The 26474-nt window shown below is 42.4% G+C and overlaps 1 protein-coding gene across 5 annotated transcripts in view; it reads right to left on the bottom strand.

Moving 5' to 3' along the window:
* The window catches only part of unc13c (unc-13 homolog C (C. elegans)), a 110548-nt gene that overhangs the window by 57449 nt on the left and 26625 nt on the right, over positions 1-26474 (bottom strand). For 4 of the 5 annotated variants that reach the window (XM_019866708.1, XM_019866707.1, XM_019866711.1 and 1 more), the window contains exons 6-15: positions 23919-23924; positions 22918-22989; positions 17207-17426; positions 16218-16445; positions 12450-12591; positions 8724-8893; positions 5884-5999; positions 5470-5633; positions 510-666; positions 42-110 (exon numbers count right to left, since the gene is read on the bottom strand). In XM_019866708.1, coding sequence (XP_019722267.1) covers positions 42-110; positions 510-666; positions 5470-5633; positions 5884-5999; positions 8724-8893; positions 12450-12591; positions 16218-16445; positions 17207-17426; positions 22918-22989; positions 23919-23924 — 1344 coding nt within the window. The remainder of the gene's footprint in view (positions 1-41; positions 111-509; positions 667-5469; positions 5634-5883; positions 6000-8723; positions 8894-12449; positions 12592-16217; positions 16446-17206; positions 17427-22917; positions 22990-23918; positions 23925-26474) is intronic. The other variant, XM_019866709.1, reaches the window with a different exon arrangement.

The following is a 26474-nucleotide window of genomic DNA, read 5'->3' on the forward strand; positions in this document are numbered from 1 at the left end:
CACAAGCTTAAGACAAAGTGACAATCAGTGTTGAGACTTACACGATACTTGGACAGGTCGATCCTCAACGAGTTGTGCAGCTGATCCAGTAATTTCACAAATTTCTCCCTCTGTCGGGAGGAGAAATCAGCCACGATTAGGTCACGACTTGGAGTTGGATCGAAACATTGATGCCACTACTGGTTGAATGGAATGGTTGGGACCATCCTTGATCCCCAGTCGTTTAAATGGCCCAGAAGGCAACACTCCATCTCCATTAGTGACTATTAAGCGACTTGTCATCTGCTTGGAACCCTGTTGATTCATCAGGGTTCACGCTGTGAAGCAACCGAGTTAATATGGACTACACGACTTAGCTTAACAGAAATAAAACTAGTTTGTAGCCTGAAGAAGAATGTGACGTCAGTGAGGCCAAACATCCACACAGAGCTCCCAACCGGAGAATGTAGGCATTACCTTAGTAGTTGACATTTATTCACTTGGTCCCAGGTTTATATTAAAGAACTTACCCCAAAATTGGAAGCGGCGAATCGATCCGAAGCAGAGGCGGTGGTTGTGGTGGTCGTGGTTGTGTGAGCGAAGTAGGCGTTAATGTTCGCAAGCAGGTTACTCATCACCGCCGGCACACTGGGACACATGTACTTGGCGGACAGGCAGGAGAAATGCCTGCCAGGGAAAATGAATGGTAATTATTCGTAATTATGGTTGTGGGACGTGGGCACAATTAAGAACAATAAACTCAGAGACGATTTGAGACGACACAAATGAAGTCTGATTCCTTTGGCGGGCACATGCATTCATGAATCAATATATGCTTAAGTAATCACCATTTTATTGATGTTCCAAACAATCCTCTCTGATGAAAGAGTTCATTTTTGAAGAGATCCTGAATGAATAATGCAGACATGTGCTGTAAAGCAAAGGTGTGTGGACTGGAATAGCCATTCCGTTAGCGATAAAACAAATCTAGTTTCTTGGAGAGTAAATCAAAGCTTCTTATTGTTGGGATGTTACAATAACCACACATTTAGTGATTTATTTTCTAGTATAAGTTGATGCTTCTAACAGATGCTAACCTCGCTTTGTACTTTGCATATTACAGTAACCATAATGTTATTATATTGCATTTTATATCACACTTGTTGTCATTAGTCACATCAGAAATGACATCAATACACCCTGTACTGGTCGCCAACCAATCATGCTGTATAGATAAACAAGCATTCTATAGTATGGGCAGTTTAGTCTCGAGAATTTAGCCTACAAGGTACCCTGAGAAAAGCCACGCAAGCACAGGGAGAACTTGCAAACCACACAGAGGACCTGAGATTCAAACCCGGAACCTCTCGACTGTTTGGCAGACATGCTAACCACTGCTCGAAATGGGCATTACAACTGATTTTGATCGATGATAGTTTGTTAATTTCTCAAGACACTCATCTTGTTTTTTTGTCGAAAAACCGAGTATTCTACTTCAGCCACAAAACAGACAATTTGAGATTTTCTTGTCCTACCAATACAAGGAAATAGAAATAGGAGATAACACTGTAACCAACCAACATTTATGGAACATTGGAGTCATCATACTTTTATGAACATGAAATAAGTTCACACTCATATATACATAAGGCCAGTAGGGAATTGCTGAAACGTGACCACAGCACAGATTTCCAAAGAAATGACGGTATGCTAATTCCAAAAAATATGAATGCTATAGCATCTGCATCACTGCTTGTAGGGCACATAAAACGCGTGCTATTCAACACTGCAGGCGCATCAAAATGTAAATGTGTAGTCATCTACAAGTTTACTTGAATGCAAAATAGAATACAGCAGCACAAAGGTGAGGCACCCTGCTGAAGCGAGAAAACCAAGGAAAATAGCTGCTTTGCTTTGCTAATGCTCTCACCAAGAAGGCATAAAAAGAAGGGGAACCTCCTGCTATGTTGAATGTTTCCGCATCTGTCCAGTTTAAATACCAACGGAAATGTTTTGGGAGAACGTGCCTTTGTAGTTGCAAAATAATCCCCGCAGCTCAGCTTTTTTTTTTTTTTTTGCCTCATTTGATGTTTCCACAAAAGGGTACCAGTGATGGCAAAGCATGATGGACACGTATAAGCGAAAATAGAACATATTGCAACATTCTGGAGTGATCCGTTACTCTGTCCTGGCTGTGAAGCACAATACAGTGGAACTTCTCCTGATGAAATGAATTGGTTCTGGAGGAAATTTCTGAACTACAAAACTTTGTAAGTTGAAACGTGTTTTGCAGGTAAATGCCCTAATCCATTCCAAGGCCCCCCCAAAATTCAGACATAAATGTTTTCTAAAGCATAAAAATGCATCAAAATATGTAACAAATACATGTTACAAGTAGATTATTGTAAAGAACTGATTCAATGACTTTTGCTTTTGTCGGCTTTTAACAATCCTTTGAAAATGTCCAAGGCAAACATCAGCATCGTGAGCGATCTCCCGACTGGTGAACACTTTTATGGGTGATTCACATTTGGAACGCCTCATGGCCCGAGGGGCAAATGATGACAATGCTGCGAGTGGCGGCTCATACTGTATTTTTACCTTTCGTATCTTGAAATTTCTTTCATAACGAGGGGCAATATTTTCCTGTTGAGGCGTTTCATAACTTAAAAATTTCGTATGAAGAGACGTTCGTAAGTAGAGGTACCACTGTATGTCTAAAGTCAGTTATCAGGCTGTTTAGCGTTAACGTGAGGATACACAACTCCCCAGCCCCCTGCGCATTTTCCACAATTAGTGGTGGGCACATTGTTTTGTTGTTGTATATGTTCATACACTAATGAGAATATTAGAAAGCATGACACATGGTCAATGGGTGTATAATTTTGGTTTAGGTAGGTTATCATAACATGATAAGCTCTCCACTGTTGTCACCGCTGTCCCTGAATGGGTTAATTTAAAAATGTTACCTAACCTATTGCCAGGCGGTAAGGAGTAGCATCTTCAGAAAATTCCAGATTTTCTAACTGCCTCATTTCCGATGGGAAAAGGTCTAAATTTGAAGTCAGAGCGCCCTGAAAACATACTTCAGTTCCCTTGTAGATTAGTTCAAAAGAACATGCAGTTTTCACATCCCGACTAAATTCTAAGAACAGGCTGTACACAAACATGTTTTGATCCAAATGTCTCCATCATTAGTCTGCTTTCAGATACCAAATTACCCAGAGGCACTTGTTGTGAGGGGGCGAGGAAGGAGAACCATGTAAAGTGATTGATGATTGCATCTGTTGAAGTCCTGTGGTGCTCGGTTAGTTCAATCCCCAGAGCCATTAGTCCCAATTTTGTGCTGCACCCCCTTTGAATTTGCCCCCCGAATGTAATGTGGGGGACAGAGGAAGGAAGTGGTTGTTCAGTAAAGATGGGGGGGAGATTGAGGTTTTTGAAGAATTTACGGTGAGGTACAACATCCTAAACAGGTTCTGAACTTAAAGCAATTCATTGGGAAAAATGCTCTTTCAAGCCATTCAATGAGATCTTGTACTACAAAGTACCTGCTCAATTATCCGTCGCATTCGGGAGCAGCTCTCAATAGGCAAAATGTGATCAAAACACTTTTTTTTAACCTGTCGAACGGCATCCATAAATTATCCAATTAATCAGCTAAATGGCCAAGTACATTTGGCGCAATACAGGTGTGCAGTTTTATTGCCGTCAAAACCATTTTCCATAGAAAACACACCAAAAAAAAACCCTCTGAAGCTTTGTGGCCTTCTACGCACAGATGATGACTTCAATAAAGTCGGTTGCTGTGTTAACCCGCAATGTGTTCTCGCCCTTTTAAAAAGCCAGATTCAAACGACGATTAGTGAGATGTAGTCGTAACAAATGGAACGTTATTAGCTGTGACTAACAGCCTGCACACTGCACATCATAAACACTGTTTAATGCCTAGGGAACTTGAGCGTTAATCACTAGGACTTTATGTAAACGTACTTTATTAATTCTGTCATAATCATCATCACCATTTAAAAAAAAAAAAAACTGAAATTGACGGTCACGCGCACACATCAGGTCTAGTTTGATGGCCTTGGTAACTTGATCTGTGTTCCCACCGTTGAAAAGTTGCAATTTTGATTGTGAAACAAACCTGTGGTAAACATTGGTTGAATACGACACTCCCACTAATAACTACTACATTTAGCGCCATGGTGAAAATACTCATTTTCGCAAAACTGGTAAGAACTGGAAAATGCAACAAAAAAGTTTGCGACTGCCGAGGCAAAGATTGGCTACATTTTTGTTTTGTAAAAACAAGGGAGGGAGAGGACTTTTACTTTGATAAACCCTGCGTTCACCAATGAACAATAAAGAAATAATTAAAAATAAACAAGCAACCAGTAGGGTGCTGCAGCCACTCCCTTTTCTTTTGGGTTCAGGATTTACAGGAACCTTGAAACCAAATTTCGATTATATTTGGTCCACTCTTATCCTTTATGTTTCAAATTGTTTTACAAAATCAAGCGAATTGTTATGAATTGCATTTTAGTGAATTCCTGCTCATTGGCGGTTCAGCATCCTCAAATTCACCTTTGCAATTTTTGGTGGGGGGGACCGTATTTGCAGAAACCATCTCTCATTTGTTTTTGTTTAGTCTTTTTTTGTGTCCTTTTTTTCCCCTTTACGTGCTTATTTGAATTTTTCTTTCCAGATTTTTTTTTTCGTGGCAATTATAAGTAAGGCATGGTGGCCGACTGGTGAGCACATCCGCCTGTTCAGAGGTCCAGTGTTTGAATCTTGACTCTTTACATCTTCTCCCTGTGCCTGGGTGGATTTTTTTCCAGGTACTCCAGTTTCCTCCCACATTCCAAAAACATGCATGGCAGGCTCATGGAACCGTCGAAATTATCCCAAGGTGTCACTGTGAGTGTGAATGGTTGTTGGTCTATGTGTGCTCTTTATTTACCCTGCCTGCTGCCTGAAGAAAGCTGGGATTAGGCTCCAGCATGCCCGCGACCCTTGTGAGGACAAGCACTTCAGATAATGAATGGATAGATTTCAATTATAAGGGAGCATTAATTACTCGCACATTCGCTGTTCATGTTTGGACCTGGGCCCTCTCCCACTGCAAGTAGCAGGGGGTCCGCTGTACTTCCGACACCTGAGTTTTCAATTTTCATTCTGAGTTTTGGGGGATGGATGAATGGAAGGAAGGTAGAAAGGAAGGAAGGAAAAGGAATAAGTATTCTCAATCTGGAGATTGAGAGAGTGTTTGTGTCCATAATCAATGTGACCAAAGGAGTTTTTGCTCGACACCAGCATCAAATCAATCAAACGTGGAAACTCAATAGTCCTCGGAGCTCTGATAATGCTGAGGAGACACTACTGTACTTCTCCTCATCTTCCTCTTCTCTTTCTGCCCCCCCCCACTCTGTCCGATGAGACAGTGACTGATGTCTGAGGTACAGGACCGTAGATCAGGGTGGTACTCACGTCATGGCCTGATAGATGGACTCCACTCCGTATCTCATGGCAAACTCGTCGACTATCTCCTGGGACACGTCGTCGTAGTAGACTTTCCACGCCTCTTCGCCTTTCACTTGCGGGATCTTCACCACGCCGTTGTTCTTGCCCTCGGTCAAGTAGTGGAACAGGTTCTGCAAGTGGGACGGGAGATACGAAGGGACGGAGTGCGCGATGATGGAGAGTGGTGTCAGTTCGTGTTAGATTGCCGGAGACAAAGCTGAACCCTTACAAATCTGACAGATGTAGCATTTTACAAAAACAAACGGCTGCACACAGCATATGTTTCTGGCGCGGACATACCTGCTCACAGAACTTCATTACACGCTGATTAATACAGATTAGATAGATTAGTTCGATTTCTATGAATTGGTACAAGGTTACCTCGTGTAAACAGGTGTACTGGCCGTGAGGTGGCACCACGTTTTCCTCCCCCTTCATCTCCACGCTGATTTTGAGCCTGATGGCGCCGGACACGGCCGACTTGTCGGTCCTCTTATCTGCAAATCACAACCGGGCCGACTTATTGAATACAAAAGAGAAGTACTGAGGGTCTGATAGGAAATCTTAACAATAATAATAATAATAATAATAATAATAAGGCATATATTCTTAAAAGTCAGAACAATATATTTATTGTTGAACCTATAGTGGACACTCTTCATTGTCTCCATTGGCAAAAGCTACTACATTCATAAACCATTTCCAAAAACATAACTGAAAAGTATGTCAAGCCGGAACCCAGAGAATAATGTTACAGTACAGGAACTGTCCTCTATGGTGAAAATGTGTCCTTGAATTCATCATAACAACATGACGTATAGTATGCAGTGCCCGTAAATCAACAAAAGTCTATGAATCACATTATCGAAACAAAATGCCAAGCATCATTGATTGGATGACATCATGTACTATCAAGCATCAATGCTGTCCTACTCTCAAATGTGCATAATGAACCAGAAAATGTTCACATTCATCATGGCAGTTTTGGGTAATCAATAATATCTGGTTGATTTTACTTGGCTGGAACCGCCAGAGGTGCTGTTGTCTTGGTCTGAATTTGTGATGTAAAGCGTGATACACAATAGCGATATTATGGTCAGATTTGAGTCCGAGCTCTGATGAGAAAAACATCAGCGGCAACAATTGTAAATTTTGAGCCTGTTCACTTTACGAAAAATTGTCCTGTGTGGTCAACAAGTTAGGTAGAGCCGAGGAATGCATGACTGTGGCATGAAACGTTACGGTGGACATTTAGGAAGCTTTTCTCAAGTCATGCAACACCAAAAATAAGTCCAGATTTTAATAATAATCTTTCTTATTTGCAATTCTCGTCAGTGGCACCATGCTGCCTCACACAGGTTCGTCTCCGGTGGCCGTTCAGTTCCTTGTTAGAGAACAGCAAGTTGTGCAAAAAAGTCGGACATTTCTTGAGGAGCAGATCACGTGCATTCACATGTTGAGAGGTCAAATGAAGTTCTCTTGGAAAGGTTATTTTGCATTTTAGGTCCTTCCTGAAATTTCACCAGGAAGCCGAATCTCCCCAATTTCTGCGCGTTTTGTAAAAGGCAGCATTGACACAGTAAAATATACCAAGTTCGTCTGTTGGTGGATTTCAACCATCTGTGGCAATTTATACAAAGTGAAAAATAATTAAGGGGCAAAGCGAAGGCATGAGGCCTCGCATTGAAGAGGCGCTCAAGAGGCTTCAAGAGGAGTGCAGCTGCGATGGGGTGATCACCCACCTCGGCAAAAGCCCTTTTAAACATTCATCGCAGGTATTTAAAGAGACTCTGAACCGCGGCACCGGCCATGGGGTCACTATTAGCGCAAATTGCTTCCTTTTAGCCAGAGAGACAAACAATACTTGAGCGGCAGTCTGCACTCCTATTAAGCCGCCATTCAAACCAATGGGAGAGCGGAAATAGCAGAACACTCGGAATGGGAACCACAGGGCCCGCGTGTTCTTTGGTACTTGAGCGGTATTGATGGCCTCAATTGGAACACACTTGATCCGACCGTAAATTTATCCTGCTATCTTTGAGGATAATGGTTATTGGATGGGAGCGGATATCGTGGTTACACTGTGGCTACAGTGTAATGGGATTTTGTAAGGGAGGCCGGGACGAGGAGATCAATTTGCTTGTCGAGCATAAACTTTGTGGTCTGATGACGACAGCCACGAATCGGGATGGGAAATGCAAGGGACAAGCTTTCACTTTATTCATTTTTATGTTATTTAGTAAGTTGAATTGTATGGCACACTTTTCAGATTCGTATTCGCTTTAAACTTTGAAAGTTGTGTAAATTTTTCATTCCGCTTCAGAATTTTGTGCTGCTTCGTGTTTGTCTATCACAGGGAATCGTAAATTGAAGTTTGTGATTAAGGTGGTCAAGAAAATGGGGAGAAAGCTGAACGGGTACAAATACTTTTTCAAGGTGCTGTACAGCGAGCGCTTCTGAAGACTCTGGGCGGATTAGATTGACATGTAAAGGCAAAGTTAAGATTTTGACTGGACAAACTTCTAAAATCCACATAAGATAAGATATATATTTATATATATATCATACACACTTTCACAAACATGTACTGGAAGTAGCACCATCCATCCATCTTCTGATCCGCTTATCCTCACAAGGGACGCGGAGCATGCTGGAGCCTATCCCAGCTGTCTTCGGGCAACCCTGAACCGGTTGCCAGCCAATCGCAGGGCACACAGAGACCAACAACCATCCACGCCCATGCACACACCGAGGGACAACTTCAAGTGTTCCATTAACCTGCCATGCATGTTTTTGGAAAGTGGGAGGAAATCGGAGTACCCGGAGAAAACCCACACAGGCACAGGGAGAACATGCAAACTCCACACACGAAGGCCTGAGCCGGAACTGAACCCTGCACCTCTGCACTGCGAGGCGGATGCGCTAACCAGTCGATCACAGGGCTGCCATAAGCAGCCCTGTCAAGAGGAGAAAAAGAAGTGAATGCATGTCAGTACTTCTGATAGTGTTTTGGTCAGCCGAGAAGGCCTCGCTGGCCCTGGAGACCCACTACTTTTGGAGATCGACTGCTTTTGACATTTGACGCTTGAGGTAGCTTAGGCGCAGTTTTTTTATCGGGTCCTGTTGCGTGCTAAAAGCCACAGTTTAGAAGTTCCATGAGATGCTTCAAGGCGTTTTGTTGTCAACCAGTCTCGCATGTCATTTGTGGTTAAACTACATACCTAGATTGTACCAAACATCCATCTCCCCACTGAGCGTGCGGACCTCGATGATGGTCTGGCCCAGGAAGTCATCCGACTCCCGCTTGAAATGCTGCTTCACCCGCGACTTGATGTCGTCGTCCTCATCCCACACGCGCACCTTGATGCGATCCGTGGCGTTGTGACATTCGCTGGGGATTGCGCAAGGATAGGCACGTCGGTCAAAGCAATCAGTGGCGGCGTGTTCTACAGCGTTGCGTTTGGCTGACAGCTCATCGGGTCGGGGCGCTCAGCCGAGCAGAATGATTTAATGTCAAATACACAATTGGAGATAAGCACAGACACATACATTCCTTAAGCCCCCTCCCCCCACTCACCCCCCTTTTTTCAAAGCAGAATACAAGAACAATTCTTGCCTGTCATGAGATAAAAGTCTGTTATTATTGTATGAACGGGCATGCATCTCATTTGTGTGTGTGCCGAGTCGTGCTCTCTGCCTGGCAGGAAGCGTCACCCCCAAGACGCTGCATGACCTTTCCTCTGCATGACTCTCTCTGAGCGCATGCGAACATCATCAGAGCGGAGCTGTGTGTTACACAAGAATGACTGCGTCGCCGTTCCCGAGGAGGATTATCTATTTGCGAAAACGTCATTATGTAAAATAAGCGACGCTTCTGTCCAACGGGGCTACGCCGTAACGCCGCCGCCGAGAATTTATAGATGAGGTCAGACCGTGTCCGCCCCTGCAATTAAAACCAACAGATTAGGTCGTGCACGAATGACGTCTCGGGCGCAAAATCCACAGGAACGCTCGCTGCAGTATTTCTGCTGTCATCCCTTTCTTTGGGCAGCCCTGCATTCTCGTAGCTGCGCTCGTCTGGGATTTTGCTCTTTGCTAAGCACGCAGTAATGCATCACTCTATTAATCTACATCCCCGTAGTAATAGGAAAAAGTTTTATTACAGCCACCGCCGGAGAACTCATTACAGGTGTGGAGCCGGTGCACGAGTGGAAAAGGCCGAAATTGCATAAATTGGAGTTTTCATCATGGATCATTGCGGCTTATTATTTTTGATTGTTTTGTATGTATGGCCTACAGTAGATGTGTTTACTGTACATATACAATTTTGGGATTACAAAGACACTAGGCTGCATCGTGCTCTAGGAATATATCGTTACACAGCCAAAAAGTCGTGTGCAGTTATCGCCGTACTTGCTGTTTTTCATTTTGATCGTATTGTACTGATGGCCAAGAAGTGTTTTCATCGAAAGAGTTATTATGATTGACTCTACTGCAGCCGTCACGTTGATGAATGATGCCAAATGTCGGCACGCAATTTCTTCAAATGCAGTCCGTTGTTGAAAAATGTGCCGGAATCCTAAGCGAATTTAACATTCTGCCAGTGATCGTAAAACTCAAGGATATTTTCTTAAACGCCCCAGCCGTAGTCGAGCTAAATCTATGAATAGAAGCTATATCAGGATGCACGGAAACCTCCAAAGGAATGATTAAACCCAAGCCCTTCACGCGAGCGTAGCACCCCGGCAAGTAAAAACGTTCAACGAAGGTGACGACAGATGAGCTTGTGCAGTGATTCATAAACACTGTCAGGCTCACACATTACTGGCTTCATATCTGCTATCAAAAGCGCTCATCACAGTGAAGCGCCGCAACAATGGTTCACCAAGCAGTATTGTTGTCAAGCGCGGGGCATCAAACGCAAGATTTGTCACTATAAATCTGCTGTCGGAGGCAAGACCTGCTTGTTTTTATGTTGATTGTTGTGCATTGATTAATGCCGCCCGATCGCATTCTGCCGCAACTCACCTCGATTTATTAACATGTATTACCGAAATGACACAAACACTAGACGGCGTGGCACTTTTGCGAGGGGGTGAAAAAAAGAATACGTTGATGAGGAGCAAAGATGCTTGAGATTTCTCAGTGTGGAAGCACACAGGGGATAAAAATAGTGCATTTATAACCTGATGTCTGCTGAGGTCTGCGTGATTCTCGAGCATTCTTGCAGCATCCAAATGGGATGCGGCGGAGGCAAATACAGTGGACGGCTGCAGTGCATAATGCATAGTGCACGTCTCCGAGGCCGCAGATTTATCAACATATCAGTTGCTGGAGGGCTTTTGGGAACCGGAGCTTTCCATAGAGCAACCGAGGACAACCGGCCCTTGTGCAAACGCTATGAGTCATACCGCCCTGCCCGTGTATTTACATGCACATTAAATGATATTCTGCAAATTAAAAAACATATCCCGGTTCAGTTAAAACGTATTTAATGAGCTTTTCTTGTTGCTCTTTTTTCAGACTGTAAGGTCGTAATTACTGAGCTCATTACTGCTTGATCAAAACCTGCAATGTTTGACGGGTTTCAACTGCTATGTTACGGCAACATTATTTAATTTTGATGTGGGAAATGAGCGATATCGCCTGAAAAACAGGACCGCCATCAACAAATTGTGAGGGATAATTGCTCATTGCTATCTCAGACTTATTCAGTGACTTTGATGATACCAGTAGTACATTTGTCATAAGTAGTGACAACGATCTGCCCTTTGGCACAGCTCCTCCAGGCTTTTTCACATTTTCTGTCGACATTTTTAAACAGCAGTTTCAAAGACATGTAGTCCTGTCAGACTTATCTGTTGACTGTCGATTGAATATTAACTTTTTTCTGTTTGTTACATCTATATTTGTATGTTTTTCAATCATGTAAAGCCCTTGGTGACTAAAGTGCTATATCAATAGAATTGACTTACTTTCGGTGATTAAAATTTTAAACCGTTGCTATTACCGTTTGAAAGTTTAATTGTCGTTGCTACCGTATTTAGCGTCTCTGGGAGTAAGCGGCCCTGGAGCAAGCTCCTCTTTGATGCAACGTGCTCAGTTAATGCAGCAACATTAGCAATACCATCGGCTGTTAACAGCGCGTAGGTCGATGCTCGAAAGTCATTAGCCTGATATAGCCACAGGTGCACACAGATTAGACGATTGACTTATACGGCTTTGGCCGAAGACGACTATGTCTTCTTTTCACCTCGGTAATGAGTATAACACATTTAGGTAAACGTGCCCATTGCTATTTTCTACTACTTTAGGTTGCCACCTGCTAGCTGACCATGCTAGCAGGTCGGCTAGCAGTGCTTTGGGGTACTGCTTTTATTTTGTTGGTACTAGAAACAAAATGCTTTCGATGTATCAGTCTTTATGTTATTTTTACTTTCATGTTGACAGTATCTTATACCGAAGATGAATGCGTTCCAAAAGCCAACGACAAGAATATACCTATTCAGTATGTCACAGTCTTCCTACAGTGTTCCTATTTTTTCTGGAATTACTGAGAGAAAATAGAGGCAGGGAGCAAAGCCGTCAAGAAATTCTGGGGATTATTACACACCGTTTCAGAGCAGGAGAAGAAGAAGCAGAGGAGTAAGAACATAATATGTCACATACAATTTATTTGGTTGGGAAAACTGCAGGGATACAAACTCTGGTGCATACCCTGATTGATGGTACTGTAAAATTGCAACAGCACTGGTTTCAGCAATGTGGTGCTGCAACTGCTGTGTTGCACGTTCTACCGAACTGTACTTCCGCTTAAACTATTAATAACACAGGTTTACATGCTAAATAATGGATTGAACCCCCCCCCCGCGCTTCCCCAAAACCGAGCCTCAACAGGAACCATCTGGTCGGAGAGAGGATGAATTCTTCAAGAGTAGGCTACTTACAAGTAGAACCTCTCGTCCCACACTGGATTGAGGTTGCCAAAGATGGTCTTTGTCCGACGCTTGGTCTTTCCCACCTGGACGGTGACGTAGGGGTCGCTGGAGCCAGTTTTATCCTTGGCCTGGAGCCCTTGAGCACTCATGACTGAAACAGGAAGAAGTGAACGATTCTGAGAAAAATTCACAGAATGATAGAAAACTGAAAAGTGAATGGATATTTATGCAAGGTAAATGAACGAAAGGATTGGTGCTAAGCCGACAGTCAATGTCAGAGGTTTGTTCTTGCTTGCGCAGACTTGATGAAACATTGATGAAAACATTTCAAGACATGATTGTGAAAATGTGTTTTTGCTTTAGACATCATATTTGCAGGTGAGCAAAAGGCCAAGGACCAAGAATTATTGCGGACATTTCAAAATGTCCTTTTTTTTTGGATACCTGATAAACTGCGTGCAGAGGCTCATGTTTTTATCAACTCATATCTACAGTGGAACATTCGGAAGAAGGTAGAAATACAATATTGTGGGGAAATGAGGCGAGGCTTTTCAATCTCCTCATCAACATCACTAAAGATAACATCACATCATTGCCGCGCGCAATAAATGAACCGTCTGTGTAGCTAAATTACTACTATCACCGTAAATGCCCATTTCATGTTTCATGTTTCAAGGGGGATTCAATTAAAGGCAAATATAAAGTTGACTTTGTTACTCAAAACAGCTTTGCAGATTTACAGACAATTGTCAGTATAAAGCAGTCTGTCCACCCCACCCGTACGGAGTGCATATTGGGCTTTTTTGAGGCGCAGGTCCGATATATGCGACCTGTCCATTCAGACTGCTGTCCTATTGAATAAAATGCGATACATATCCGACCTTGGACCAAATATGAAAACGGATATCAGGCTTGATCCATTCACACTGTCGGAAAAAAAAAACCCAATACAGGTCACATACGGGCAGAAAAAGCCAATCTGGGGCATGGTGTGGACATACCGGTAGTCTTAGTGTAGCATGTTGGCAAACATAATTCTAACATCACAACTCTAAAAAATGTCAAAAGTATTGACTCGGTTGAGTAGTTTCACTTTTGATGGTTGGGCAAGCAATTCGCAAATCCACTTTCAATCGGATGTCCTCTTTAATCAAATCACACATTGACTGAAGCTGAACCATAAGCTTTTCAAAGTCCTTGATGAATATGGTTTTACTCCGAATACTCGTCAAGCAGCAGAATTTTTACCAGTCCAGATCTCAAATGTACGATGGATAGCCAGAGGCTGAAAAAAACGAGCTCTGACTTCACTGACAGGATAGATATTCATTTCATTTTGCACATAGCGTTAAGTCTATCCATAATTAATCTCCTGTCCAGGCAGCGGACTCGTGATTCAGAATCCTATACTTCCGCACATGCTGACGACAATGCAAGAAGTAAGACAGTTATATTTCAGCTCCATAAAGGGGTGATGGGGACACTGGGTCATTAAAAATGCAAGGGACTAGTTAAATAATTCAGGCTACGTGTATATCCCCGGCTCAATTCGGACCGGAATTGGAAGTGTGACTCGAGAGGGTCAAACAACGGTGACCCATTCACTCCTAGAGGACACAAAAACATGTCTTCTGTGGCAAAGGGCATATTTTAGGAGCAACTAAGTTTGTCTTAAGGTGTTACATATTAAAAAAAATAATAATGGCACCTAATGGCTTCTAGCTAAATGGGCTGTCACTTGTATAGTGCTTTTCGACTTTTGGTGTTCAAAGCCGTTTACACAGTTTCCTCATTTACCAACTGATGACACCGCATCAGGAGCAGCTGGGGGTTCAGTCTCTTGCTCGAGGACATTTCGACAAAGTCGTAATTGGCCAGGGATTGAACCCCCAACCTCTGGGTTGGGAGACGACCACTGAGCCAGCTCCACACGGCACACGCAGGAGAACTCTGAGAATCTAATAATGCTGAAAAGTCATAATCCTCTACTGCAGATCCGAGGCTTTATTTGGACATTGATGTTAAATGAAGAAGCCTAGAGGCGGAACAGCTCCCGGTTGCTGTCTGGGAGCTGTAGCGTCCATGCCAGCCCTTGCTCATTTCATGAATGATGACTAAATAACCGCTCAATACCTGCATTCTAAAAAGGAACATTCAATAGGCCCTCGGGATATCAAAAGAGGCAACCCTGGGTCTTTTCCAAAAGCCCGCTCTCTTTCTCTTTTCACTTTCTTACTTTCCTTTTCACCCAATTCAATATTGGCCCTCTCTATTCGTGCCTCACATTCTCAGCATCTGCTGCTTGCTCTCTTGTATTAACAAAGCCAAAACTGCAAAATGGGCAGTAACTGAGCCGAGCCTGACAAATAGTAGTTACCATTGAGATGGATTGGAGTCCTGCGAATGAGGCTACCCTGCCAACTTTCCGTCTAGGGCCGGCCCAAGTGTAGCCAACAAAAAGGGCAAAGATTGCGTTTGGTTTATGGTTTCCTATTCGGTGACATTTTTGTGAATGGTGAATTTTTGTCAATGGCGCTAAGACACCCAGCTCGCAACGGATGCCTCAGTCGTCGCTCCATTTTACTCGAAAGGCTGGCAAAGACGATAAAGTTCACGGCGAGGGATGGACTATCAATTTCCCTTTACAACCAGCAGAAAATGTTAGGTTGTATTAAGCATGAAATAACCCATGAAATGGAGAGAGAGAGAGAGAGAGAGAGAGAGAGATCCCGAAATGTATGCGTATTTAAGAAAAAAAAGAATCAAAGTGCACTCCAGCTGTCTTGTCAAATTCCACTCAGGCGCTTGACATTTTGATTGGCATCTCAAACAGCTCACTGGTGGCGTCAATTTCAGAGCTCACCGTGCAAATTTGTGTGAGCCTATCCAGTTGTGGGATTAACCTGTGAGTGAACTCCACAAAAATCTCGCGCATCAGTGCCTTAGGGAGGCTTTTGATTTGAGGCTTGTTTAACATTTGCCGGAAGCAGGGCCACCGCTTGCTTTTGTTTTCACTGCAGCTACAGTTGTGTTCAGCATAACAGCAATGTGTTGAAAAAAAATGGAGGAGATCTTTATGATGGGCGTTTTTGATTCCATTCATACAATTGCATTGACAACATTGTACTGCACATACAAAAAAAAAAAAATAACTACCAAGTGATGATGATTTTAGCAGACCATTCGGAGGAATTTTACTCGAAAGGCTGGCAAAGACGATAAAGTTCACGGCGAGGGATGGACTATCAATTTCCCTTTACAACCAGCAGAAAATGTTAGGTTGTATTAAGCATGAAATAACCCATGAAATGGAGAGAGAGAGAGAGAGAGAGAGAGAGAGAGAGAGATCCCGAAATGTATGCGTATTTAAGAAAAAAAAGAATCAAAGTGCACTCCAGCTGTCTTGTCAAATTCCACTCAGGCGCTTGACATTTTGATTGGCATCTCAAACAGCTCACTGGTGGCGTCAATTTCAGAGCTCACCGTGCAAATTTGTGTGAGCCTATCCAGTTGTGGGATTAACCTGTGAGTGAACTCCACAAAAATCTCGCGCATCAGTGCCTTAGGGAGGCTTTTGATTTGAGGCTTGTTTAACATTTGCCGGAAGCAGGGCCACCGCTTGCTTTTGTTTTCACTGCAGCTACAGTTGTGTTCAGCATAACAGCAATGTGTTGAAAAAAAATGGAGGAGATCTTTATGATGGGCGTTTTTGATTCCATTCATACAATTGCATTGACAACATTGTACTGCACATACAAAAAAAAAAAAATCACTTACCAGTGATGCTGATTTTAGCAGACCATTTGGAGGTGCCGTCCAGCACAGCTTGCTTGGCTGTCTTGAGATGGCTGGCGAAGTCCTCCTTGGAAATGTCGAACATCTCTTGGATCACTTCAAACACCTCAGGTCGGTTCTTCTCTCGGATCTTCATTCGCTCTTTCATGGCCATGATTATGTTTTGGGTCTTGTCCTCCGCTCCGTGCTTGGAGCTCTTCTCCACTGCCCCTAAAAAAAAGATGGTGGGAATAAGATTGGATTGGAGCGGTTGACGGAATATGTTGCCTATACATAAATAGCAGCGGTCTTTTTTGGACCACATAGATTTTGACAAACTGGAAAAGGACCAAATTTGAAAAAAAAAAATGTTTAAAGGTAGAAATCAGCCTTAAACTGAATGGAGTTGTTGAAATGTGTGTGACTGCGGCAATGTGAGACAATGACAATCAACGTTTCACAAGGATAGGAAATTTGATATTTTTATTTTTTCGAGAAGTCTCTTGATAAGCTGGATGGCCTTCATTGGCAGCCTGTCGGCACGTGAGGCAGAGCATGCGGTCGGTCGGCAGCCCATTGATTGCACACCATATCATCTTGTATAGGCAAAAGGTTTCAAGATCTAAGATTTGATTTATTCTCATCTCAGTGATAAGCATGAATCGCAATTTCGTTTGGGGAAAAAAAAATATTGCTCTGCTAGTATAACACCGTTACAAAGCATTGCGTTTAGGTGTGGCTAATCCACTTAAGTGCGCATGGATTTCAGCAAGCATCCTGCGGCACTTTTTCTATTAGCTGACACTGTTACAAAAGAGACAACCCTGATTACAGTACAGATTGGAGATGATAATGTGCGCAAGTGCCTGAGCGAGCAACGTAAATGAACCATAATTTTTGCCTTTGTGCATTTGGAATCTGTATATTTTCGATTGATTGTTGATTAATCATTTCTTAAAATGGAGTGCGGGTCAGGAAGTTTTCAGACTTACTCTGTAAACAGTCTGCATTGAGCAGGTCTTGGCACTTTTCGTGGCATTTGACGCCACACTCAGAGCAGCGCATGCCTTGGCGTGCGATGCCCCACAGGAGCCCCTCGCATTCATGGCAGTAAGTTGGCGCAGTGGCCGTCCACACCTCAAAGTTGTGCGGTGTTGTGGAAGAAATCGGGTATATCAAGGCCTGGAGGGTCTTCTTGAAGACGTGAAGTTTCTGAAAAGAGACAAATCGAGAAATGTGAGCATTGCCATCGAATTTATAGATTGAACCAATTGTGATGAAAAACGCATAGGATTTGGCACAAAAAGGTCTGACGATGTTAGGTTACTAAAAAAATGGTGGACGGAAATAAAACTAGCACGACCGGTCCACTCACTTCCAACGGCCCTTGCACTGCTTTGCTAAAATAAATGAATAAACAATGCTTGGCATTCAAATGTACATGGAAAGACTTGAGTCTGGTGGACAAATTAAAATTTTCAGGACGCGTGCATTCCTCTGCCCACCAATAATGTGCCCCCCCCCCCCCTACACCCTGGCTAAGTGTCACTGTGCCATGAATACCTACGGAAGTTTTAGTTTCAGATTACCTCCAGGTAAGCTCTAAGAAAGTTAGCATCCCTTGTTCAAATTCATGCAGTCATTACTCATTGCAAGTTTTGTTGATCCTTTTCTGATTACCCTCGAACGATAGCAAAGGCCCGCTGTATGACAGTAAATCAGGCCTACATCTCATTAAACTCAGATTAACAACATCCTTAGCCCCCAAGGCTTTGTTCCAATCGACTGGTTTGCGGACCGAAGGCTCCCTGCACTGAATACTGGAGTAGACCAGCCCCTTTTTGACAGAAACCTCCTCAAATAGAATGCTTTACTGCAACGGTGGTGCCATCAACAATGAGTGGGCTCTGCCAATTCCCGAAGGAACGATAGATGGGAGCCGTAAAGAAGGTTTGAAAGATGGGAATGATCCATCCAGATTGAGATGGAGTGAGAGCGGTGGAAAGGCAAGAGCCATAGAGGCTAGATAAATCTCCGCTTGTGTCGGCCTCCTCACCCCCTCATAAAGTTAAAGAACTTTAGAGCAGCTCGCATTGCCTTCTCGTACCGCCAGATGATTAAATGATGCCAGATGACGGGACAACAAGGCACAACACAAGAGACTTTGAGTCGCTCATGCAAAGAGCTGAACCCTAGTGGACCTCTAATGAAATGCTAAGAGGGACTGTGAAAGATTTTCCTTTTTAATCTAAGGTCAACGAGATGGAGCAGATGTCTCCGATTTATTCACTGATGCTGTGATACGGTTTAAAGAGATTCCCCACCCAATTGTTGGTAACCCCTGACGTATTTTGTTACTTTTCAGTCAGTGTATCATTTATTCTTTCCAATTTCATTGTTACAAAACTCAAAAAAAAAATGATACAATTCCCCACCAATGTTTTGTATCACACCAGCCAGCCGAAGTGTGAAGAGCACTGGTGTGAGTCACCCTGTGAGGTAACCCTGACTGTGTGGTGTAAATCACAGACATAAGTGTTTGACAGACGCCACGTCGATCTGAGAGCAAGGCGGCAGCGCAGTCAAAATCTTGCAAACCCCTTTGGCCCTTCGCCTTGCCTTTCACCACCTGTTGTTTGTGTTGTCTGGCGCTCAGTCAAAACACCCACTTGCAAAACCCAATGAGACGTTCAAGTCACAGTGGTTGCTATTTGTGTTGCAGGTCTAAAGATTGGTCTTAAGAACACTTTAGGGTCAGGCTCTGAATCAATTGTATTTCAACTTGTTCTTTTCTTGGTCTGACACTTTAAGCACTCGGATTTTATTCTCAAAACCAAAACTGCTCTCATATATTGTTCATCACAGTTTGTTAATTTCTACAAACAAACTCATGAAGCCTTAACCTTGATTCGGTTTCGACCTAGTTTTGACCTGCCTTGTTCTTGACTCGTTCTCACATTGAATTGGCCTCACAAGTCCTCAAAGTCTTGGTCTGCCCTGGTTTCGACCTGCCTTGGCCATAGTCTTAGCCTTACATTGTCTTACATTGTTTTGGTCTTGGTATTTACTTGGTCCCGACTTGAATTTGTCTGTTTCTTGAATTTGTCTGTTTCTTGTCTCGTATTGCTTCTCCCTTGGTTTTAATTTGGTCTCAAAGTGCCTTTCTCTTTGTCTTTCATTGGGCTTTCATAATTTTTATTCTACACATCCATGGTAGGTTTGGAAAAAACTTCCAAAAGTGTATTCTTAATCAGTTTGGGACATTACATTTTGCATTTACGGCCAATCGGCCATGTTTAGACACCACGACAAGAACAATTTTGGACTCTTGGGTATTGATAATCAGTGGTCTCCTGATACAGTGGTTTGTTTCATAGTCCAACAGCATGCAATGCAGGCACTTTTAGACTATCAAAAGTCACAGCCCTTTACTGTATTCAGTAATTATCTTGTTGAATACTAACTGTATTGAATCATTACATTATCAGCATGCATACTAAATCACTATCAGTGTGGTAAATGCAGAACCACCCAGACGTTGTCATAAAATGATTCGTCCAACTCGACAAATTCTGAGCAAATAGAAACATGTCTTTTTATTTAGTGACAGATAAATAATCCAAAATAGTTCTTGTAATTTTCTTTTGCTTTAGGAATCAATGCTAGACCAATTAGATGACTGGATCCTTATCTTCACACTGCTACAATTAGGGAGCTTTAGGTGTTCAGATATTCTTGGCAGATAAACACAACCAAAGTTCTTTGTATTGATGTTGACAACACAACTGAAAAGCTGGAAAATAGATGGCGCGCACATAATGTTTCCATTCTGCCCTAAAAAGCACATCAACTGGAAACGTGATTCAGATGTCTTATTCGTCATCTGATTCGAAACATCCATGTAAGGTAAAAAAGAGTGGTGGACACCAGTCAAAATGTGAAAGGTGTTGAGACATCTCATACTTGGGTGGTGAGGGGCAGTTTGTTCAACGTGGATGCCCGATAGCTAACATCAACGCCGCAGGACTGCGATGACAAATTACTCGCTGCGTTGCTCCCTATATATTCTTCTTTCATCACCCTCTTTGGTCCGGATCCACTCCCTAACGTCATTTGATTGTTTCTACAGTGCTCCCCCCACCCCACCCATTCACCCACCCTCCAGCCCCTTCTTCCAGTCCTCACAGGGAAGCACTCTCCTGGACTTAATGCAGCAGATAAAACTCTGACATCTGCTCGGCCTACTTACCACGACCGCACAATCTGCAGCCTTGCTGGGAACTCGACCACAAAAATACGCAACTCTCTGTTTGCCCCCCTGTCCGAATATACTTCTCGACAGATGCCCCTCTAAGTCCCTTGCTTACAAAGATGCACAGTCTCAAATTATAAAAGGGGGCATCCTGGATGCACTAATAAACACAATGAATATTTTATGTCTTTACTCAGCCATCTGGATTTTCCATCCTTAAAACCCTTTTAATCTCACACAAAGCTACCGCCTATCGTGAAATAGTCGCTTCAACACTAACAGGCACTGTGCCTTAATTAGTCAATGGGTCTTCTTGAAAAGATCAACACTTTCTCCCTTTGTATATGTCCTCATACCAAATGTTAGCATGTCCGCATTTTAGCAGTTCTCATTTCTTCTCATTTATTGTGCAGTTCTCATTTATTGATCTGCCACATTTTGATTTCGGTCTTGCATAATGCTTGTGGAGGCTCTCAGTCGTACAGGAAAGTTCCATCGTAGAAAGGGTTCTGTCAGTCGTCATCTGTACCTGTGGGTAAAAAACAAAAATGCATAATGTTAGAATGCTTGCTTTATTGTTTTGCCTTTTTGGCTTTTCGGCTTTTTGCATTCAGGCTGTTGCAATATTTGAACAAAGTGACTCTTTGTGTGCTAGTATTTCCAGCCAGCAATTTTCCATTTGTAAGAATACCTGACTACTACTACTACTACTACAACTATAAAGCTACCTGAGCACTTGATGTACTCTGGTCTGTTAGCATACTGACTGTTAGCATATTTACATTTGATCCGTTCATATTAGAAATACATATAGTACTTGACTATAGCGCATGTTTTTAAAATTCTTATTGATCTGCCTAAGTGCTTTTAGTTTCTATCTTGCTAGATGTTTGCAAACCTGCTACTGAACAGTATTTCACCAATTTTCATTTGGCAAAGTACATAAATTCAGGGGATGTGAAATCAGTATCCTATTTACCTCAGCACTTTCTTTACTCATGTTGCTATCTTGCTATTTGTTAGCATCCCATAAAGTGCATAAGGTGGGTTTCAGCATTATAGTAGATATCCACTGAGGTCCCAAAATAACCCATGCCAAACACCCAGGTTCACATGGTAACATTTAGCATTTTCAAGTTTTCATATTTGCAGGGCTACTGTTAGTTTAGTTCTCCAGAGCAAGCCCAAATCCCAATAAATCTGCAATAGGACATAAGGAAATCAAATACTTCATGTCTATCGTGAGAAATCATTCCATATTTAATGCAAGGACTTCAGTTGTCATGTAGCCCCAAGTTAAAACTGCTCTGCCAGTTGTTGTGCTTAGAAAGTCCTCTCACTCCTGCCTGCTGTAAATCCACCTCTCCCTCTGGGAGAGACGAATTGCAATCAATTAATACAGAGACAGCTTTGGAGGTCACCACAAAAGTGTCTCTTGCTATTGACTTTTACATTCCGCCTGTCCTCTATTACAGTAACTCAGCCTTCAAAGGGTTGCTTGGTGTTTATTAATTATTGCTGCACGCTGTCAAATTGGACACAGCGGGAGCATATTGTGATATATGGCAAAAACAGGTTGAGAGATTATTTGGACCAGACATGCCAGAAGGGAGAACAAGCCTAATTTAAAAAAAAAAAAAAGTCATAGTTGGAAAATCAATTTGGTGCCAATCAACCATTGAACAAGTTGAAAACTGAGAGAAATGCAGCGAAATGGCAAAAACAGAGTTACAGGTTTTGCGATTGGCTGGCATCCAGTTCAGGGTGTACTCCTCCTACTGCCCAAGACAGCTGGAATATGTTTCAGCATGCCCTCGGCCCTCATTGGGATAAGCGGTGTGGATTAAGGATGGATGGAGGTGCAAATTTGTCGGAATGAACTAGTTGCATAGCTTCTTGGAACACAAACATGAGTAGACACAACACTGTGGAGGGAGTACATTACAGTCTCGTGATATACTAAACTTTGAATTTGTTTTTAATACGATGTAAAATCCCACATTTATTTTCCATTGAGAGTTTTCACATGCAGCAGTGATGCTGTTCATGAGCGCAGCATTTCGATATTTAATGTCTTCGTGTGAGCGGTGGCATCTATGAACTAAGGTAAATGCAGACCCAGCAGGACTACCTGTTTGTTTGAGAAAAGGCTAACATCTATTTGAGGGAGCCATTTATTTCTCTTGATTCAAACACAGCATTCATCAGAGGGAAAGGTACTTGGGAGTAAATGCATACATTGCAAGTTAGCAGCCTTTAGACCTTGTTGACCCCAATAAGGAGAGTAGTGAAAACATCCTTTGTATCAAAAAAAGAAAAAAAAAACGGACACCAATGTTCCTGTTTTCATAAAGGCATACTGTCCAGTTCTGTTAGAATTGCTGCCATGGAAACATTTCTTGACGGTCACCATAGATTATAAACTTACTGAGACGTTCCATGCACACTCACCAAGTCCTCGTTATTCAGGGTGGAGCGGTTCACCAGAGCAAACGAGATGCCTGCCTTTCGAGCAGTGAGGGTCTGCGAGCAGAAGTGGAACAAGGTGATGAGAAGGGAGAAATCAATGACCTATTTTTGAGAGATTTTCTGCAATTTATCCCAGGCAGAGGATGAATTTGCACGAGCAAGTACAAATAAGTTTCCACGCAGCGGCATAGCCAGAAACTTTTCAGTGGGGTGACCTGGGTGACACAAGGGAAGGGTGGCCTTATAAGACTTGTCTGTGCGCGTGCATCGTTCTTTATCAAAATAAAATTCACACAGATCCAGAGCAATGCCCATCACACTCATAATCAAGTTGGAACTGGTCCAAGTCAACAGCAATATTTTGCTGAGCTCAATTTACTCGAGAAATGCCATTTTCTTTGGAGTTGCTTTGCTTTTGTGGCCTAAGCATCTACTTCTATCCCATACACTGATTCACTACCTAACAGCCATTTAGCAATCACTTGTCCTCCACATTGACACCATTTTGCAGACTGCAATCAATGGCTTGTATAATGAGTGGGTGTGCGTATACGTTTGCATTTTATTTCATGAACCCGTGACTGCGGATGGCATGATAAACAATGACTTCTCGGCCATCTTATCTGCTTGCTGTGGCATTCTAATAATGATTTTTGATTGACACGGACAGTAAGAATCAAATGTTACGTACACTTCAGGTGTTTTTAGTTTGTATTCATATCAATTGTATATTTATTCTTTAAAAATGTAAAAATCACAGATATCAACATTTTCCCTCAGGCTACGGGAGTGTCAACCACCCAGCTCTGTGACTAATACAAAAAACTATGATTGCTGATTTTCCAGCATTAACTTGTGTTCAGATCTTTTAGTGACAAGAGTTTCATTGGAGGGAAAAAAAAAACGTCCACAATCTGTACCAGCGTCCTGAAACGGATTGTGTTCCACCGTTAGTCAACTTGAGCAGACACAAGGAAACTTACCAAAGCCTGTGGTTTCCAGGAGGCCAAGAAGTGAGAATGAAAGAGAGAGACAAAAAAAAAATTTAGACACATCGCAGGAAGTCAATTAGGACTGAAAGCACTAACAGCAGAGTAATTGTGTTCCATAGTGAGCGGACAAGTGTCTTAACTGCCATGCAGGACTGCTGATTGTTGTTTTCGAGCTCTTCGGCAGAAAACTAATCATCAGATATTTTAAAGTCCATGGCGTGATTTTTTTTTTTTTTGAGGGGTGTGGGGGGGGTTGTTTATTTTTAACCCACCCATGCACTAGATGTTACTCGTTTGCAGTCATGCTTGACTTTTCTCTAAAGCTCGCTGTCTAGTGAAGCTACTTGCTCATATGTTCTGCTGTATGCTCTGCACAATCATTTGACAGAAACACGTAGAAACATAAACACACACACGGACGGACACACTCATGTTCAGGTGAAGCCGACTGTGCTACACAAACCTGACTCACACGCACACACAACACACACACACTTGCTGGGACATTTAAAAATGCACGATGAGCACCAATGGGCAACACGAATGTAGACGAGGGGTGGGAATCGCCTTGGAAGTTGTGATATTTTGCCAACTGTTCACGGTACACTGATTATGTTGTGAATAATTTATTTAGAGGGGAAATCAGCTACGACAGAAACAGACATAACTCTGATACTTCATGATAGGTTTGGAACTGATGCATGGCCAGCTTTTTGAAATATATTTCACACAAATATCAAAGGATTCCAACCAATTAATATCACAGTACTTTTTTTGTGTCTTTTATGAAGTGATTAGCCTTCAATTGTGCAAAATGATGGTTCTCATTAAGTTGCAAGAAACGGTTGCATTGGACTATTTGCATGGGACGCTTCTGCTTTGCACAGTACAGAATATTATCCGATCGGCAACTATTCGTCAACAGGTGCTGATGTATAGTAAATTCCAGATCACAAACTAATTGCCATGATGGCAGCGCTGACATATATTGCTGATCAGGACTATGTGCTCAGCTGCAAAAACAAAAACAAAACAAAACAAGAATGTACAGTATTAGTTAATTTTTAAATTGAATGTTTTTTTTTTCTTTTTTTTTACGTCTATGTGACTGGTAACGAATAGCCATACCAGACAACGGTCCGGTGCTTTGGGACATCTGCTGAACAAACTGTTGGTATTTTGTCCCACCTCCGATATAGATGCACAGATATGCGCGCGCACACGCACACACACACACGCACGCACGCACGCACGCACACACACACACACACACACACACACACAAATTACATGTATTTTTTTTTAATAAACATTTTCTGAAAATTGCAACCCATTGTAGAGAAAGTCAGGTCACACACACACACACACACACACACACACACGCTGCAAACACTGACAGCTGACAATAGCGAACCGGTCTTTACCACCAGCCTCTTCTGTGCACAGGCCAGTTATGGTAAAGATCTACGGACGGCCATGGGAAATGGCGGAGGGAACCTCTACATGAACTGCGAGTGTTGATGTAAGTTTTTTTTTTCTTTCTTTTTTATCAACATGCACCAGCAATGCTGAGGTTGCTGCAGGCAATACGAAATGACTGATAGGATCTGATCAGTGGTGATATCACTGCTTTTCAAATCAATTTCCATCGTTTTTCTTGATTTCTTTTGTCTCTTTTTTTTTATTTTATTTTTTTATACGTCTTCATTCTTTTATGTGGGTGAGCCCTGCTGCTGTTGCCCTGAAGCAATCATACAGCGAATGGGAGGGAGGTGGGGATCGGGGGGTACGGGGGGACATTGACAAAGGAGTAGGCATGATAAGGGGGACGGGCACCAATTGTTTTGCTGACTTCATCCCACGTGTAAAAGGCTTGGTGAGCATCACTTTTACATGATTTAAAAGCCTCACACAGTTAAATCAAGAGTCAATGAAGTCTCTCCCCGGATATATATTTTTGGGTTGAGTTGTCATCATTTCAAGTTAAATACAGTGATAGTAATAATAATCATCATTAAAAAAAAAAAAAAAAAAAAACCTCACCAAAAAAAAAGCTGAAATCTGACAACTCACTGAAAAATATCACCCATAGCTGTGATGGGTCTATGGAGGAATGTCAAAATATACACGCAAAATCCCCAAATATTAAAAATAAATAAATATTAAGACAACAACCCATACTTACCAGACAATGTTGGTTATTAATTTCATGAGAGACATGGACAAATACAGCATCAACTCACGTTGTTCACTGTGATATAAACATTTATCAGCATCCATTGTCATCAAAGCATTCAAATGCACCTACCACTTTACTATAAAAGAGTATTTACATGTTTGTTTGTTTTTTGGGGGTGGAGGGGGGACGGTAAAGTGGCTAAAGTACATGATGATGAAAAACATACATACACAAGAGACGGTCACGGACAAACAAGAATACACACTTTTTATCGTTATTGGCAGTGAGACCTACGTGCCGCGAAATTGAACCGTGGCGTTACTTTCGGGTATGTTATGACACATCAAAACATCACTGGGATACAATGT

Source organism: Hippocampus comes, unplaced genomic scaffold, assembly GCF_001891065.2.
Source record: "Hippocampus comes isolate QL1 unplaced genomic scaffold, H_comes_QL1_v1.1 scaffold82, whole genome shotgun sequence".
NCBI classification, from domain to species: Eukaryota; Metazoa; Chordata; class Actinopteri; order Syngnathiformes; family Syngnathidae; genus Hippocampus; species Hippocampus comes.